General features: G+C 43.0%; 1 protein-coding gene across 8 annotated transcripts in view; it reads right to left on the reverse strand.

Annotated features, from left to right (window-relative positions):
• The window catches only part of CHCHD3 (coiled-coil-helix-coiled-coil-helix domain containing 3), a 161,965-nt gene that overhangs the window by 58,449 nt on the left and 83,639 nt on the right, over positions 1–19,877 (reverse strand). For 4 of the 8 annotated variants that reach the window (XR_010469724.1, XR_010469723.1, XM_065049323.1 and 1 more), the window contains exons 5-6: positions 7,698–7,712; positions 6,299–6,382 (exon numbers count right to left, since the gene is read on the reverse strand). Coding sequence is in view for 4 of the 8 variants with exons in the window: in XM_065049323.1 (XP_064905395.1) it covers positions 6,299–6,382; positions 7,698–7,712 (99 nt within the window). In the remaining 4 variants the exon portion in view is untranslated. The remainder of the gene's footprint in view (positions 1–6,298; positions 6,383–7,697; positions 7,713–19,877) is intronic. The other 4 variants (XR_010469726.1, XR_010469725.1, XM_065049324.1 and 1 more) reach the window with 1 other exon arrangement.

Below are 19,877 nucleotides of genomic sequence, written 5' to 3' on the forward strand. Positions count from 1 at the left end.
TTAATAGCATTATGAAGCAGCGTAACGTGAAAATAGTTGGGTTTGCTGAAGAAAATTTGAACTGGGGAGATTTGCATCATTCTCAAAGGGATATAATCAGGAAGAGACACATCTCGTTGTGTCTGCGTGATGCCAAAACCTCGAGCAGAAGCAAGAGAGGATCCAACCACATTTCCTACACAGTGGCCAATGGGGCAGAGTCCAGTTGAGGCCTGTATCTAGTGCAGTGCCTCAGGGGGCAGTGCTGGGGCCGGTGTTATTCAATATATTCATCAATGACTTGGATGAGGGAATAGAGTGACTGTCAGCAGGTTTGCTGATGACACCGAGCTGGGAGGAGTGGTGACACTGGAAGCTGTGCTGCCATCAGAGACCTGGACAGGCTGGAGAGCTGGGCGGGGAAAAGTTTAATGAAATATAACAAGGGCAAGTGTAGAGTCTTGAATCTGGGCAGGAACAACCCCAGGTTCCAGTATAAATTGGGGAATGACCTGTTGGAGAGCAGTGTAGGGGAAAGGGACCTGGGGGTCCTGGGGACAGCAGGGTGACCATGAGCCAGCACTGTGCCCTTGTGGCCAGGAAGCCAATGGTACCTGGGGTGGGTTAGAAGGGGGTGGTCAGTAGGTCAGAGAGGTTCTCCTGCCCCTCTGCTCTGCCCTGGGGAGACCACACCTGGAATATTGTGTCCAGTTGTGGCCCCTCAGTTCCAGCAGGACAGGGAACTGCTGGAGAGAGTCCAGCGCAGGGCAACAAAGATGCTGAAGGGAGTGGAGCATCTCCCGTGTGAGGAAAGGCTGAGGGAGCTGGGGCTCTGGAGCTGGACAAGAGGAGACTGAGGGGTGACCTCATTCATGTTTACAGATATACAAAGGGTGAGTGTCAGGAGGATGGAGCCAGGCTCTTCTCGGTGACAACCAATGATAAGAAAAGGGGTAATGGGTATAAACTGGAACACAAAAGCTTCCACTTAAATTTGAGAAGAAACTTGTTCCTGGTGAGGGTGGCAGAGCCTGGCCCAGGCTGCCCAGGGGGTTTGTGGAGTCTCCTTCTGTGCAGACATTCCAACCCGCCTGGACACCTTCCTGTGTAACCTCATCTGGGTGTTCCTGCTCCATGGGGGGATTGCACTGGATGAGCTTTCCAGGGCCCTTCCAATCCCTGACATTCTGGGATTCTGTGAAAAAGATTCTGTAGCTAAATCAACTGGGTGAAAAAAATCAAAGGGAGTCGGCTGCTTTTCAGACAAAATTAACGTAACTGGTGATGTTGGCTGGAACCTACAGATCACAGTGACATTAGAGATGTGAAGAAGGTTATGGAGCCTGGGTTGGAATTAACAGTGAAAGCAGCGGTGCAACGAAAGGGTGACGGAAGTGGAGGAGCTGAACAGAGTGACGATGGATACAAGAGGACAGAAACGTATGAGACGGTGTCAGAGAAAGAGGCCACAGGACTGTTCTTCCAGCTGCTCAATCTGTCAGTTTTCCTTTCTCTCGCTCTGCTATTTTAAAAGAAGAAAACCAAATGGTTTAAAATAGCATCAATGCCACCTTATTACAGTAAATTAAGACAACATAGGGTACAGGTATGGCAATGATTTGAATACTGGGTTTTTTGCTGTAGTCAAGAAGGACCATTAGCCTGTCAGCAGACTATGAAAAACACCAATAAATTCCTCTCAAAGTGCAAACTCTTAAATAACAGCTTTACATCCCAGACAGATATACAGGATGAGAAGGTTATTCTTTAACTCCTTTGTTAAACTATCTCATTTGGCTTTGCTGCTGTGGAGCACGTAATAACTCATCGCTCATGTGCCATCTTTGACCTAGAAACACTGGCAGCTGTTTGGGGAATCGCTGGGATTTTGGAAAGTATCAAAAGGTTTTTAGCACATAAACCAAATTTATGAAGAGATATTGCCCTGGAGAATAGAATTGTTTATGGTTTAGTATCACAGCTGTCACTGGTGCACAGTTAGTTTGTCCCGTATTAATCCTCTGAAAAGGTTGAGCATCTTCACTCAGTCACTGAAATATTTTATAATTGACAGACTTCATCTGGCACTGAATATGTAGAGTAATTTTCTCCATAAGGAGCACACTGCGCCGACACTAATCTGTTCTGTTGTCATCTCCCTTTATTATCAATGTCTCCATTGTTTTTCCAGCAGCACTGAAGAACACAAATACGAAGCTTCTAATTGAAAACGCGAAGTAATCAAAAAGCCAATTAATCATACAGATGAGCTCTGACACTCCATGATGCAACAGACAGAAATACCACATATGCATAACTGAAGTATTTTTAAAGTGTGCTTATTTGATGTAAGAATGATCTGAGAAGGTAATTAGCATTCTTTGTCACAGGTGACAGACTCGTATTGCACATTTCTTCATACTGACATAACTTCTCTGAGCTCCACTTGCTCCACACCCCCCTTTTCTGATATTTTTCTCTGCTGAACAGCCCATACTCTGACTTCATGTGCCTCTGAAATCAGGACAAGCTTAGGAACAAACAAGCAGCTTATTATTGTGCTCTGTAATTTCCAAAACATTAAGCCTGTCCAGACCTTCCCTTTTTACGTAAAGCTCTATTTCCAGCCTCAAAAATGGCCAATACAGAATCTCACAAACGACCTTAATAACGGCGAAGCTGGGATAGCAGGAAACGCAACCCCTCTGCTTCTGCAGCTTTGCACTCTGTAATCTCCACATCTCTGACAAAGTTCAATGCCAGATGTGAGCACAGAGTTCATCTCCTTTCAGAGTTCTGACGACTCTATTTTGTGTGGAAAAGATACGCACGTGTACTTGGAAAACAACCTGGATGACGCCCTGGAAAAGCAAAGGATCCTTAGCTTACAAATAATAAGTTAGAATGAAAACACAAGCCTTAATATCACAAGAGCTCCACTCTGAAGACAGAGCAAACATCGTCCATGGCACAGGACATTCAATTCACAATTGCAGTCCTGGAGATTTCTAAGCCAAAGAAGAGGAAGCAAGAGACAGTAAAAAACACCTATTTCCCATCACTCAGGGCATAACACTTTAGTACTCTAATGTATTTGTTTATAGTTCATTTGTACACAAGAATTATAACTCCACGTGCCTATTAAAGCATGATTCCACATTGGAAGTCTTCAATGAACAGTAGTAAGTGAACGTGTTGTATCAGCAGCCTAACGTTAACTAAGAAGAAAAACTTATTTGTTGATGTGGCGGATGTGCTCGACCCCCCGAACAAACCGGCAGCAGTTTGGTCAAGGCCTCAGAGGAGGGAAAGGGCTGAGCTGCAGCCAGGGCAAGAACCCCTTCCAGGAGACACATGGGGAAGCAGAACAGCAGCTGGGAGGAGTGGTGACACTGGAAGCTGTGCTGCCATCCAGAGACAAGGGCAAGTGTAGAGTCTTGAATCTGGGCAGGAACAACCCCAGGTTCCAGTATAAGCTGGGGAATGACCTATTAGAGAGCAGTGTAGGGGAAAGGGACCTGGGGGTCCTGGGGACAGCAGGGTGACCATGAGCCAGCACTGGGCCCTTGTGGCCAGGAAGCCAATGGTACCTGGGGTGGGTTAGAAGGGGGTGGTCAGTAGGTCAGAGAGGTTCTCCTGCCCCTCTGCTCTGCCCTGGGGAGACCACACCTGGAATATTGTGTCCAGCTGTGGCCCCTCAGTTCCAGCAGGACAGGGAACTGCTGGAGAGAGTCCAGTGCAGCCACCAAGATGCTGAAGGGAGTGGAGCATCTCCCATGTGAGGAAAGGCTGAGGGAGCTGGGGCTCTGGAGCTGGACAAGAGGAGACTGAGGGGTGACCTCATTCATGTTTACAGATATATAAAGGGGGAGCATCACTAAGATAAGGTCTACTTTGAACTTTGCTGGGATAAAAAAAATCTAAATCACTGGGAAAAACAACCATCCAAGGCTAATGCAGAGATTACAGACACTGGCAATAACGGGGCCCATTTTGCACTTGGCTAAGAAGAAAGGATTTATTCAGACAAAACAGCATCTGCAAGGCTATAGACCACAACCAATATCTACAGCTGAACACAAAGGCCCACGTGGAATCAGTGAAAAAGACCCAATGAGAAGCAAGAAGACCTCAACGTGAAATATTGCTGTCGGACTGAATCATGGTGTGAATGGCCTGTAAAGATACAAAAGTTTGCAGTTTCCTATGTGCAGGTTCCCAGCTTGAACCGGCCCTTCTGCTATTCTACTCCCTTAAATCTTTCTTTCCTAAGAATTTTGCCTCCTGAGAGTCTGCTCTGTGGATTTGTGCTCTAACATTATTTGCAAACAGGAAAGGTATTCTGTGAGGATTGTGTTGTTGGTTTTTTTGTGAAGGATCTTAATTTTTAAGTGTTTAAATAATGCAGCGTTACCATCATTAAACTAATTTACACTCATCCTTTCAAACTATTTTTCATTGCCAAAAACACGGCTTCATTAACATCCTCTTCAAAAAGGGAGGACAAAACACTGAGACAGTATCTGATATGCCCTCTATTTAAAATATTCATTAAGACCAATTATATACACTGATAATTCATGCAACATGCTCTTCTTCCTAATCCATAAAAACAAGGGGTTTTCTTCTCTCCTGCTACGTTGCATAAATGAATATGTAACTTGTTAATATCATTTTCAAAGCTAACTATAGAAATATCCAAATTAATCAACAACAGGCAGGCTCAGGAAGAAGGCAGAGGGGGACTGAAGGTTACAACCAACCTGGGATCTAGAAAATGATGACAGCGGTAATTATTTGAAATTAACATCCTATAAAATAATACCCTGTAAAGACTAAGGCTGTTCACAGCAATATGTTAAAACATCGTGAGCACGTCACACGGCTCACCAAGCTGTTCTGTGCATTTAGTTTCAAGTCGACTGTGACAAAAAGACACAGAAGTGCTTTCTGAATGTGGCACAAACAACTTGCGATTAACATTCAACCCCCCACATATTGGTGGGTTTTGGAAGAACCACCAACTCTACCCAACAAAAGCAGGAATTCTATATATATATTTATGTGAGACTCGGTCCGAAGATGAAGCAGTATTTGCCTGAACAGCGCCATCAGGAACTTAGAGAACTGAGGCCCTGACAGCAAGAACCCATGGACAATGACTTGGAGAGAGGCCCAAGGCCATTGTGTTGCACTGGTTTCTCCGATACGGGGGGGGCTGCTCACAATGGCTGCTGTGTGGACTTTGCCTGCTTCTCCAGCCAAACCAGCCCCCGCCTCCTGAAGCTGTTGTTATGAGGGTCTCTTCGACCCAGGGACAAGAGCTGCCGTCCACAAGATGTGTTCTCACCTGCAGTCTCAGTCGCACGTGTCCCTCACCTGCTCCCCAAACAATGGCCAATGACAAGGAGCACGCCCAGAAGCTCGCCAAGGGGCCTGAGCTCACCCAATGGACCAGAGACAGACCCTGAATGCTGGACACGTAAGCATTGGCAAAAGAAAGCGTGAATCCTTCGAGCCTGTGCAGTACGAGCCTAGGTTGCAAAATCAAGGTGGAGACTGGCCTGAAACAATGGGAGCGAGGGGGGTGAAGAAGCATACAAGGTGACTCCAGAATGGGCACCATTGAAGATCTTCCCGCCAGAGGATCCCGAACCACAACAGAGGACCGACCGGACTCCACGGGACCAGAGACCAGAGGGAGCTTCTGGAACTGGATGGTGAGAAACGCAACCTCATTGCTCATCTTTACCTTTACTTTTCCCCGTTTCTTTCCCCTTTCTTCTTCTCACTCTGTCTCTCTATCGCGTGCCGCTTTACGGGCAAATTAATAAAGTAACACTGCTTGATTTAATTATAACCCCTTGGCTTTTTGGTCGCTTTAAATTTGCGCTCTGAGATCAAGGTAAAAGAACCATCACAAGTCCATCGCCGAACAGACCGTGACAATATATTATACATATGCAGTATATATCTGCACACTTCACATACAATTTTAAGGATAATATGGTAATACTTGTTCGCTTACACTGACTGTGTCAGTGCTGGTATAAAAGTAACCTCACTGGTATTATTTCTCTGTATGTAATTACGATGACATGAAATCGCATTGCAAACGTGAGTACTTAGTTAAACCCTCCACCTTGTCAACGTTAAGCCAGAAGATAGAGCAGTTAATACCAAAACCGCACCCCTTTGGTCGCAGTTTTAATCTTTATACCTTTGGAAAAGTCATCTTGTTGAACAGTAAAACATAACCAGAAAGTCAGGAGCAAAAGGGAACAGCGAACTCTTTGTTAATAGGGAAAAAAGGGCTCACCCTTTCCTCCAGCCGAGCCAGCTGCTCTTTGTAATAGGCGTCGTGCTTCTTCAGTTCTCGGTCTTTCTCCTCCAGCTGCTTGGCCTAAAAAAAGATATGGAAAAAGAAAACTGGATCAAGAGCGAGCCCGATAAACATCCCCTATAAATCGCACCCAATTGAGAACTGCGGTCTATTAGTTTTTGCCAAACGGAACATTAATAAGACGGTGATTGCGGTATTGAAAATGGAGATTGTCTATTGTACGGGGTTTGCTCCTCAACAGCTGGGCCGCTTGTCCAAATGTATTTGGAAACACCGGGAAGACAGAACCAAATGAATTCTGCTGAGATTATTATATTTTTTAATTAACTTTGCAAACTTTGAACTTAAGGAAATTTTCTCAAGCTACTGAGTGCACACACAGCCTGAATATTTAACTTTACTTCTTGATCAAGTGGACGTTTTGACACGAAAAGAGCTGAACTTGCATCCACGTGTTTGTAGGCAGAGGTATAAGGAACTTTTTTAAAGTAGCTTTGATTTCCCCAAAAAACCCTTTTCAGGAATGTATTCAGCATGTGCTTAATCCTATCAAGCAAATTATTAGAAAAAACCCAAAGCTTATATATTTGCAAAAGCAAACCTAAAAAGTACATCTAAACCCGCTGTTTAATCAGTAATTATTCTCCTAGAAACTCCTAAATTGGTTGTGGTGTCCAACTAAGCCGAAACCCTTCCCTGCAGGATCCCTCCCATGGCCAAAAATGCAAAAGATATAGAAAAGGTTTGAATATCTACCTTTTCAATACCAATATGACTTGAGTATTCATCTAAGAGATGCTGCTTCCAGCTCTACTGAGCAAGCTGATATTATTTTGGCCTTTCATCTGTAATACGTCCCAATACGTAGTACTACGGGGACTCAAAAAATCCTAAAATGCATTAAAAGAGCACACAAAACACATACAAAGCTACAAGTCCTCCAAAGGAAATACCAGACAAGTGATTTTTAACAAGCTGCGGAGGATTTAATGCCTGAGTTATCAGCGCAGATTCATTCCGGGCTCATAACCTTTTAATAATAAAACATCTTTAGTGACTAATAATTAACTACCAGCGGTCATTACCACAATTGCCCACTCAACATCATTTACCTCTAATGTGTTGTATTCACCCAGGTAGTGATGCTACAAAGCCAAAAGCAAAAAGTTCTATTCTACAGGACCATATAAAACAATAAACTTTGTACTCTAACAGGTCATGCTCACAGATTAAGAAAACTTATATTATACATTGTGCTATATTTGTTCTATAGATATAGAACTTAATTCTCTTGGTCAAGATTTGCACTTTTTTGCAGACAGATGAAGAATAAAATAACTTGGGGGTTTTGGTTGTTTCTTACTTAACTACTTACCTTTTTCTCTATATCCTGAAGCATGTAAAATAAAAACCAAAGTCACATTAATGATATAATATCAAATAGAAAGAATGCAGAAGAGTGTACACGTGTCAAGCAGAAAACTGCTTTGCAGTGATTTGGTGGGTTGGTTTGGGTCTTAGTGGTTGTCCTGGTTTTGTTAAAAAACAAGTTTCTCTTTTAATGAATTTGCCTTTCAGCTAAAGCTTCATATTAGCTGCATTTTCCTGGAGAACCAGATATATGTTTTGGTGAACACAGCAATGGAATGCAAACTTATTGATAAGCACAGATGGACATTTTGCAAGAGGTGCAATGAGAAACCGGTGACCAAGAAACTGACAAACTGTGTATAACATTCCATTCATGTGAATACTTCATATAAAAGTGGGAGATCAGGAGGATCTCATCCCTTTTGCCTTCTGCTTATGGCCAACATTAGGAGAGGTCCTTGCTAGTTGTCCCTGCAAACTGCGGCCAATGACAGACTGAATCCAGCTCCAGTTGGCTGCAGATTCCAGTCCAGGACTTCGGGTGCCGGCTCTGCAGTTGCTGAGACTTTCAAGATTGGTTTTGTATATTCTGTATTATTTTCTCTATTCTTAGTAGTAGAATTAGTAAAACATTGTTAATTTTTCCAACTCTCTTCTCTCTGTCCTTCTTTCCCTCCCAATCGCCTGTGCTGAGTGGGAAGGGGGGAGAGCGAGGGGCAAAAGGGAGAAGCCAGGGAAGGAGAGGAGGTTAACAATACATGTCAACCCGCAATCTAAACCCTCAACAGTGGGGTTTTTGCGTTTTGTTCTGTTTTTTTTTTTTTTTGGTTATTTTTACATGAAACTTCACCAAAATATCCCTGTTCCCCTAAAAGTCCACAGCCAAACTTTAATTCCAGTTGGACAAAACAAACCTCACCCAACCATCTCATCTCCAGTATAATATCATGGAGCAGATGCTACAACACTGCCCACCACCACTTAAATCAGCCTTTATTTACTACATAAAAACTAATTATAGGTTTTTCCAAAGCTGATTACACTAAATATCCTACGGCCTAACTAGTGTGCTTCATATTGATCGTGGGTTTGCTTTTTCCAGATAATCCCTGTATCACCTCTTGCTGCTGTTCCACAAACAACTGAAAATCCCCTGCAGGTTGTGCCTCCCCAAATCATCATCTTCCAAATACCCCAAACAATATTTCAATGTATTATCATAGTTACACACAAACATTTTCTGTATAACCACCTCAGGATCTGGGAAATATTTGCAAACTCGTGAACATTCCATTTGTGTGAGTTAAATAGGCCAGTGACAAAGAAAATGTAAAATTAATGTTCCATAATGCTCGGGAGAATTCGGTTGAGTTTTAGTTCTTAGAACATTCTGTGACTCTGTGTAATTCAACAGTATTTCACACCATTATACCGATGAGCTGGAACATGCAGCAAAACTGATTTTGAAAAGCCAATAAGATAGAATAGGGGCTAATGGACAGGAAGCTCAACATGAGCCAACAGTGTGCCCAGGTGGCCAAGAAGGCCAATGGTGTCCTGTCCTGTATCCAAAATAGCATGGTCAGCAGGACAAGGGCAGTGATCCTTCCCCTGTACTCTGCATTGGGGAGGCCACACCTGGAGTATTGTGTTCAGTTCTGGGCCCCTCAGGTCAGGAAAGAGATTGAAGTGCTGGAGCGGGTCCAGAGAAGAGCAACAAGACTGGGGAAGGGACTTGAGCACAAGACCCATGGGGAGAGGCTGAGGGAGCTGGGCTTGTTTAGTCTGGAGAAGAGGAGGCTTAGAGGTGAGCTCAGCACTCTCTAGAACTACCTGAAGGGCAGTTCTAGCCAGGTGGGGATTGGTCTCTTCTCCCAGGCAGTCAGCAATAGGACAAGGGGGCATGGGCTTCAACTCTGCCAGGGGAAATTGAGGCTGGAGATGAGAAAGCAATTCTTTGCAGAGAGAGTGGTCAGGCTTTGGAATGGCTGCCCAGGGAGGTGCTGGACTCACCGGCCCTGGAGGTTTTTAAACTGAGATTGGCCATGGCACTTAGTGCCATGATCTAGTCAATGGACTAGAGTTGGACCAAGGGTTGGACTGGATGATCTCTGAGGTCTTTTCCAACCCAGTCGATGCTACCAAAGCTTTTATACCACTGAGAAAGTAACAATAAAGGTTCATAAAAATACCAAATAACACATTTATCCAAAGGATAAACATAATCCCAGGGAATATCAATTAGCTGTAACAAAATAATTAAGACTAGCCATGTATTCAATTAGCTGAATACTGCACTTTAGTTGTAAAGGAGATATGGGAGCGGGTTCATTGCATCTTCACAAAGTAACTCTGATAAATAAAGCATTTGCTGGAGTGTTATTTGGAAATCAGCTTGGGAAGGTCACCTTTGAGAAGCAGCTGGTCTTCCCAAAACCACCCAAAATTATAACACCAAAATAGATTACTAATATTAAATGTGTGTTCCACAGAATCCCTAAGAAGGTGGACCAAGATTTAAAGATAAGCTTGCGTTTTATTTTCAGAAGTAGTGCCTGGATTTCACAGACCACTTGTCTGAGTTGCCATTACCAGAGGAATGTCCAAACCTTCTCACACTTGATACAACAGATACACATGAAATTGTGTCATTTCTAGGATAGAAGAGAGAAAAAAAGGCAGCCAAGTGGAAAAGTCTGTTAAATAATTAAAAAACAAAGGATGCCAGTTATCTGGATACAGGAAGGTTCCAGGCACACCACAGGATGGTTGGGGTTGAAGGGACGTCTGGAGATCATCCAGTCCAACCCACCTGCTAACGCAGGGTCACCAGAGCAGATCACACAGGAAGGTGTCCAGGCAGGTTTGAATGTCTCAGAGAAGGAGACTCCACAACCTCTCTGGGCAGCCTGGGCCAGGCTCTGGCTCCTCAAAGGAAAGAAGTTTCTCCTCATGTTCAGATGGACCCTCCTGTGCTTCAGTCTGTGCCCGTTGCCCCTCATCCTGTCGTTGGGCACCACTGAACAGAGTCTGGTCCATCCTCTGACACCCACCCTGGAGATATTTATAACCATTGATGAGATCCCCTCTGAGCTTCTCTTCTCCAGCTCAACAGCCCCAGCTCTCTCAGTCTCTCCTCATCACAAAGATGCTCCAGACCCCTCTATCTTTGTAGCCCACTATTATATAGATATTGCTATTAATTAAGGAGTTGCAGGGGATGAACCATTATCAGGTAGTTTAGAAGTTTGCTCCAGGGGAAGTTCAGATTGGATATTAGGAAGCATCTTTTCCCAGAAAGGGTTGTGAAACAGTAGAACAGGCTGCCCGTGACAGTGGTGCAGTCACCATCCCTGGAGGTGTTGAAAAGACACACAGCTGAGGTTCTTAAGGACACGATTTAGTGCTAGATTTATGTTATGGTTGGACTTGATGGTCTTAAGGGTTTTTTCCAACCAAAAGGATTCCATGTGCTTTGAAGAGAAGGTTCACAAACTCATGAAGTGAAGTGGTGGCAGAGGGCTGGTCTCTAGCATCTCGCAGAACTGCCAGCAGGTCAGGATTGATGTGATGCACCAACCACCACATCTCAAAAAGATCTTCGACCATTACATTGCTGGAGATCTTGTTTGTTTTACAGTTTGAGGTTTGCTGGATGAATGAACGCATCTGTAGCTTCACGCAGGGTGGTGATTCACGAGCTCGTTGACACTAATGTCACTCATGTACAGACTAGGACTCTTGTTGTAGAACAATTATTCAGTTTTCAATGTCCACTACACTGTTCTGCCCAGAAACTCTTCTGCAACGACCTGCACTCACCCGTCACATACAGCCCTGGGCATCCGCATTTGCGTGTTGACAAAAATCAAACATAAAAATGTTCATAACCCATAAATTACTATGGTCAGCCAAACTACGATCTTCAATCACTAAAACAGTGTCCAAATAAACATGATTCTTAATTTCCACATTTAATGTATGTCAGGTTATAGCACTTTTCAATTTTAACCTATTTCAAAATATATACATAAACCGTTACGAATGGGCAATGGAAATAACTTATGGATATTCTTAGGACCATATGCTTCTCCTTTCCCTGAAAAAAATAATTTCTTTTTGAAGCTATTGCTATTTCCAAGATCATTCCTCACCACAAAAAATAACCAGACACACCACTTACAAAAAACTATGTTAATTTCCACTTCTAAGTGTAGGGAATAGTTAAGCATTAAAAACAGCAGCAACAATAATGCAGCATAAAACATATTCTTTGACAACTGTAATTAAAACAAGCTTCTGTAATTACCAGGAAATGTGCTACAGTACATTTTCTAAAAACAATGAAGTGCTAAAAGAAATAGTGCAGATAAAAAAGATCACATTGAGAGGAGGCTAATGGAGAAAATTAAACAAATTACATTTATGAACAAGTTAGATCCAGTCTATACAGAACATGTAACATTAAGCTTCACTTACTAAATCTAGTTATAGACCAAAGGAGAAAAAGCAAATGTACACTGTGTCAAACAAAAGCATTATGGATTCCAATTTTTAATGTAATCCACAGCAACATGTAACTGAAATCCAGAGGCATGTTGTTATTCATCAACACAGAGCTTTGTTAATCATCTTGTCCCAACAAGAAGAGCTTCTATGAAATCAGGAGTCAAAAAGCTGAACAAGGAAGATGTGGGATGATACAGGGAATTGACAATTAACTAATTAACACTTAAAAAAACTAAGACTTGACACTTAAAGAACTAGCCCTACCCCACATCACTAAAGACACTTAGAGAGCTAACCCTTTAACCCACATCACTATTGCCTAGCCTTGCTTAGCTCTGTGTAACTTACTGTATGAAAAACAGGACTTCATGGATACCTTGCAAAGATAATCCTTGGTGCGTCCTTGGTGCGTCCTTGGGTGAACTAGATTAGAGAAACTTGGGCACAGGACAGGAGATACGTCAGTTTTAACCAACTCAGCAGTCTGAGACCCAACCAACCCATCACACTGGACCAAAGGTGACCGTGTACAGAGAAAGAGGACCCGGGGTCACGATCACTGCGCAGCTGCAACCAGGAGGAGCCGGAGGTGGAGACCATGGAAATGGTCTCCCGGAACTCATTGTAGTAAGAACCACCTTCTCGGGGACAGGTTATGAATATGTATAGGCGTTCCTAAAACTTTCATGAATATGTAACACTTCACTGCATTTAACCAAGCTCACAGCTACTGTAATTTTACACCTGTATTAGGTGAAATGGTTCCCCATGTGTCTGGCATCGTAAATAAATACATAGCTTCCTTATAACCTCAAGGGTTGTAAGGTCATTCCGCACCTCAGGGACACCTGCAGAACAAGGTGGATGATTTAATGAAAGTCAACACATAGAGCTGAGGTTCTCAAAGGGACCTCAGGAGATAGGCAGCTCCTGCTCAAAACACGGTCAGCTGCTTTCAACAAGGACAAGAGGCCGGACCTGGGACCTCAAGGCCGTATGTAGGTGGGTTTTGAAAGCCTCCAAGTGTGAGACTGACCAACCCCAACGACATTGTCTTCATCAGCAAGGTCTCCCAGACTCTGTGTGCAGACACAGGGTTCAAGGAAAAGTAGTAGCAGAAGTAGTTGAGTACTTAGTCACCAAGCACTTGAGAGGCCTCCATGTTCCGTCAGGCCTGAAATATTTCACCAGAAGCTGGGGAAGGGGCTGGAGCACAAGTGTGATGGAGCAGCTGAGGGACCTGGGGGGTTCAGCTGGAGAACAGGAGCTGAGGGGAGACCTTCTGATCTCTGAACTGCCTGAAAGGAGCTTGGAGCCAGGGGGGTCGGGCTCTGCTCCCCAGGAACAAGCACCAGGAGCAGAGGAAACGGCCTCAAGTTGCGCCAGGGGAGATTGAGGTTGGATGTGGGGACCAATTTCTTCCCCAAAGGGCTGTGGGGCATTGGAACAGGCTGCCCAGGGCAGTGCTGGAGTCACCATCCCTGGAGGGTTGAACAGTCGAAGATGAGGTTCTTAAGGACATGGGTTAGCAGTGGACTTGGCAATGTTGGATTAGTGGTTGGACTCACAGAATCCCAGAATGTCCGGGGTTGGAAGGGCCCTGGAAAGCTCATCCAGTGCAATCCCCCCATGGAGCAGGAACACCCAGATGAGGTTACACAGGAAGGTGTCCAGGCGGGTTGGAATGTCTGCAGAGAAGGAGACTCCACAACCTCCCTGGGCAGCCTGGGCCAGGCTCTGCCACCCTCACTGGGAAGAAGTTTCTTCTCAAATTTAAATGGAACCTCTTGTGTTCCAGTTTGAACCCATTACCCCCTGTCTTACCATTGGTTACCGAGAAGAGCCTGGCTCCATCCTCCTGACACTCCCCCTTTAGATATCTGTAAACATGAATGAGGTCACCCCTCAGTCTCCTCTTGTCCAGCTCCAGAGCCCCAGCTCCCTCAGCCTTTCCTCACACGGGAGATGCTCCACTCCCTTCAGCATCTTTGTTGCCCTACGCTGGACTCTCTCCAGCAGTTCCCTGTCCTGCTGGAACTGAGGAGCCACAACTGGACACAATATTCCAGGTGTGGTCTCAAATGATCAATGATCTGAAGGGTCTTTTTCCAGCTAAAATGATTCTATGAGTCCTACAAAATGCTACCACAAAATGAGCAATGTGAGCACTGAAGAAAAGCTGCTCTCTTCAACTCTGCTCCTCACTGAGGGAACCATCTGGTTTAATCAGTTTGAGATCAACAGATTTTCTTGAAAATCAAGTTGAAATATATTCATGACTATTATATACATCAGCAATATGCAGAAAAGCCTCATGTTTCCATCCAATCATAATTCAGAGAAAAAAAGAGAGACAATAAACAGATCTGTATTACATATATGCATGTCAACAGGAATAAGAGAAAGACATGACTTATTTCTGAAGCTTTATACACGGCTTTTTACTTAACTAAAGCAGTCCAAAATGATCAAACATTTTAAAGACTTTCTGTACTGCTGCCAGGTATTTGTAGCAACTCAAATAATGTCTATAACCGCTTCTGACAGCTTCTGATGTTTCAGTCATATGTCAAATATGTACAGTTTTCCACTAATCTTAAAGAAGCAGCCATACACTGCTCTGTATGTGGATTTCTCTCTATAAAAATGGAGCAAGAGAACTATTATGCTGTAAAATTTATGAAAAAACCTGCCACTAAAGAGATTTAGGACTATGCTCCACTTCCACCTTTGTTGCTGTACCGCTATGGTAGTAAATAATAGAAATTTGCGTCCTTTTTACTGTGTTCGGAATTGATCCAACAACAATTTTGAAGAAATACTCGGAAATTCCTGGGTGAAATGAACAACAGAAAGGGAAAGAAAAGGTATTAGTAAGCACTATGAGCCAGTATTTGATATACTTTAAAACAATACATCATGGAAAACATAAGGAACCATCAGCCTTCCAGAAGGAGCTCTCACTCCAGATCACCACTGATGTCCAAAAATGAATCACTAAGAAGAAATTTGTTGTTTAATATCTCAATATTCAGATTAGAGAAAATTTTGAAATCCTTTAAGCTTTCCATCTCGGGACTTTTTGCTTCAGGAATGCAGCATTTTTTGTCAACACTTGGAATTTATATTATTATTATAGCTTTAAAAGCCACAACTTATTTCTTTTGCCTTATAAACCGAAGAGTCAATAGACTCAATGATTCTTATAGACACCGCACTAATATAGGCAATGGAAACTCAACATCTCATTGAAACCCACTTCAAAGTCAATCTCATCTGAAATCCCACACTAAACTTCCTCTAATCTCAGTTTTTCAGAGGTCCAGCAGCATCAGGACCACACGTTCTCCACTGTTATTGTCCACCTGCGAATATCCTACTTCTTGTATCAACTGATCAAAACTATACATGAATTTATATAAGTTCCTTCCAACACAAGTTGCATTGTTGGAATTGGCTCCTCGACCTGTCATCCTGGTAACCAATTTCCACTAAAGGCAAAAAAGAATGATGCCCAAGTAGGTAAATCCGCTTTGGAATACAAAATAAGAGTACATTTATTTCTTCTCAGCTATTCAAGTTATTGATTTCTGCTTAGGACACAAAATTGAATCACTTATAACTACACCAGGTGTTTCTCAATTGGAAAGATACAATATAAGCAGTACTTTCATTATTGTGTGTTCAAGAAGGGACTGCTGCAAAATATCTTTAAGACAATAGATTATTTCTATTTGTTTTAAATCAGATCTTGTTAAATTGAACTCTTCCCTTTCATAATAAACAAACCATCAAAACTCATTGACTCTTCAATAACGCAGCAATACTGTTTACCATGATTGCAAAACAGAGGTTTTTCTAAACAGCTTGCTAATAAAAGAATTGCAAATAACAGATAATTTAAGACAGAAGCCATAACTCAGAAACAAGATGATCTTTTAAATTAGGAATATGACTTAACAGTGAAATATTCAGGTATTTAACCTCAGCATTGCCAAGGGAGTATCAGTTTTCGGAACGCTACGGCTTTCACAAAAGACTTTTCCCATCAAGATACACAAGAAATTATACGGTAAAGAAAATACTCATAGCTAATTAATATGCCATATATGTCAGGGCTATACAACATTTATCCCAATGACAAGTCACTGCTTTTTAGCTCTTCTGTTTCATTCTTCACAGCACTTTGAAAACTCAGTTTCGGCCAATAATAGGACAGTTACATAGTCCTTGTCATCGCATCTCTACAGCATTTAACTAATTGTGAAAATCCCATGTTATAAGCAAAGCTCCTATACCTGTTTAAATTATTAAATTCAAACTACAATCAAGCAAAGCCCTGGGAAAGAGGAGGGAAATGGCTGGAAGCATCTGTGGGGATCCAGCAAGATGTAATGCTCTTTGTATTTTAATTAGCAAATTACAATGCCGGTCTTTCAGAATTTTCTTTTAAGTTTTACCAACTTATTCCGAAATAAACCCACAAGAGACTGAATGCCTTGAACAGAGCATCTCTGCAATGAGTGCGGATTGATTTACGTATTGATTATTGGTGAGCATCTTCCTTTTGTTTAATTCCATAACACGAGCCATTGAATTTCTATGTCCAACTTCCATCCATTGCACTTTTATTTCTCTTCTCATTTGATTGCAAAGTCTCCAGGGCAGAGCCTGGAAGCCGCTACACATCTGTGCAGTGGTTAACATCATTATACTTCAAGCTCTGCTGAAATTTGTATTACTCTAACAGAAAGAAATAATATTCTAACCAGAGAAAATAGATACAAAACTGATGGAAACATCAGACTTAATACAAGACAGCAAGGAAGACAAACACTTCATTTGGTAAAGATCATGCTGGAAAAACAAATGAAAATAATAGGGTTTTTTTAAAGCCCTGCCCAGTTCAGATGGTGCACAGCTGAGTGTGTTAATAATTTGGGACCAAGCAACTAAAAAAGGCCAAACTTACAAATACCAGTTAGTAATTGGAAGCAGAAAACATATTTAAGGGAGAGTTAGATGGTACTATTACTATTCCTCACTCCAACATCCTCGTCATGCAAATTTGTTGACAAAATATTTAGAGTTATTAACACAGGTAAGAGTGGCTGCTATAAAAGCATGTGTCTACATTTTACTAAACATTTTCCGCGCAATAGGAAAGAATAAAACAGCTGTGTAATGAAATATTCAAAAAAAAAATAAACAATATTTCACACAAAGAAACTGAAGGGCAAATAATCACAACATCCAATGAGATGCTCAAAGGCTTAATAAAACTTGTTCATAGAAATGGCGCACACCAAAAAATTAAATCAAACCAGAGAAGATGACGTGGTCAGCGTCCCATGTTTCAGGTAGTTCACAGCTGAGATAACTTCAGCCATCTAGAAAGAGGGAAATGCTGAGATGACGGTAACTGGAGATCATCTTGGCTCATGAAGACCATGTACAGCATCACAAGAACTTAGACTAGACTAGAACAGGCTATTTCAACTGGAATGGACCTCATCTATAGTCCAACTGCCTGAGCACTTCAGGGCTGATCAAGAACTGAAACGTGTCGTTAAGGGCATTGTCCAAATCCCACCCAAACACTGGCAGGTTTAAGGCATTGACCACCTCTCTAGGAAGCCTGTTCCAGTGTTTCACCATCCTCCCGGTAAAGAAATGCTTCCTCATGTTAAGTCTAAACCTCCACAGGTGCAGTTTTGAGCCATTCCCAAATGCCTTGTTGCTGGATCCCAGGGAGAAGAGCTCAGCACCTCCCTCTGCATGTGTCCCCTCCTCAGGAAGCTGTAGAGAGCCAGGAGGTCACCCCTCGGCCTGCTTCTCTCTGAAGTAGACAAGCACAGAGTCCTCAGCCACACCTCCTAGGACATTCTGTCCAAACGTTTCACCAGCAAGCATAAAGAACAAAACAGGAATGAATTAAAAGACAATCCTGACACAAGCAGATACTGAGAGAACGTGGGGTGATGGGATATTTGCTGCACCCAAAACCCTGACAAAGCATCATTTCAGCACTCTACTAGTGGGCTTGGACCACAAGCTCAAAAGTCATGCTCACAGGTTACACTTTGGTGCTGCCAGCCCTAGTCCTGCCCACGTTAGTTCACCAGCACAGATGGAGGTTGGTGCTCCCGTCTCACACTTTCTCTGCTGGCAGCAGACACAAAGTCTTTTCTACTCCTTCCATCTCAATCACCACAGAGCACACTGTCATCCCAGCAGGGTCGGCACAAGCAAAGGAGCTTGGCACAATGAATCTGAGAGACTGACCTTTAAGTCCTCCTCTGGACACATTCAAAGACCTTCACATAATTCTAAAACTGAGAGCCCAGCACTGCACATAGGATCCCAAGGTGAATACAGTGAGATAAACGCCGTTCTTAACCGTCTGGTTCTATGGTGGTTGATAGACCCCAGGATGGGATTTGCCCTCGCTTGCTCACTACTATTAGAATCACAGAATCATTTTGGTTGAAAGAGACCCTTAAGATCATAGAGTCCAACCATAACCTAAATCCAGCACTAAACTATGTCCTTAAGAACCTCATCTCTGCATCTGTCCAACCCCTCCAGGGCTGGTGACTCCAGCACTGCCCTGGGCAGCCTGTTCCAATGCCCCACAGCCCTTTGGGGAAGAAATTGTTCCCACATCCAACCTCAACCTCCCCCGGCGCAACTTGAGGCCGTTTCCTCTGCTCCTGGCGCTTGTTCCTGGGGAGCAGAGCCCGACCCCCTGGCTCCAAGCTCCTTTCAGGCAGTTCAGAGATCAGAAGGTCTCCCCTCAGCTCCTGTTCTCCAGCTGAACCCCCAGGTCCCTCAGCTGCTCCATCACACTTGTGCTCCAGCCCCTCACCAGCTCCGTTCCCTTCTCTCACCTCTTTGAGTTGCTGCCGACCACATTATTCAACATACGGGTCTGGTCACTACAGCCAAAAGCTTCAAAGGAAGAAGCTGGAGATATATCAACACCAAAACCATCAAAAGTTCTTTCTGTACATAGGATACATGATAAAGGGACACAGAAATAATTAAATGTTCAGAGAACGTGAGTCGGGCTCTTATTTACTCCTTCTCATAATACAAGACCGAGAAGATACTCAGCGAACAGTGAAATTGAAAAGCAACAGATTTGAAACCAATTAAATGCATAATTAACCTGCAGAACTCATTGCCACAAGTTATCAGTGAAGCCAATCGCTTAACACAAGCCAAAAAAGTTGAGATGTTTGTATTAACTCTGAAAATATCCAGAGTTACACCTATAAGGTGGCTGAGGCTCTGGATTCCTTTGAGGACTGTAACCCTCAATCGGACAACAATTTAAAGTATCTCAGTGTGTCATGCGTGAGTTAAAATAGATTGAAAGGAAACTCACCGACCTTTCTGTACCACCTGTATGTTACCAAGTGTCTCCATAGAACTACTCTTCCTTGTGGCATATGACAAAACCAATGTAAGAGTCAAAAATTTCAGCCACTTGAGTCGGCTGCTGTATTTACATGCCCAAAAAAGATAAAAAGACCTAAATAAGCCTTACCAACTTTCTTCTTTCACAATCAAGATGACGATTTATACAGAGATCACACAGATCCAGACAGAAAACTTCCAGTTTTCCTGCAGAACTGCCTCTAATTTGTGTGTTGGGAAGAGCTAAACAGCG

Source organism: Columba livia, chromosome 1 (assembly GCF_036013475.1).
Source record: "Columba livia isolate bColLiv1 breed racing homer chromosome 1, bColLiv1.pat.W.v2, whole genome shotgun sequence".
In the NCBI taxonomy this organism is placed as follows: domain Eukaryota; kingdom Metazoa; phylum Chordata; class Aves; order Columbiformes; family Columbidae; genus Columba; species Columba livia.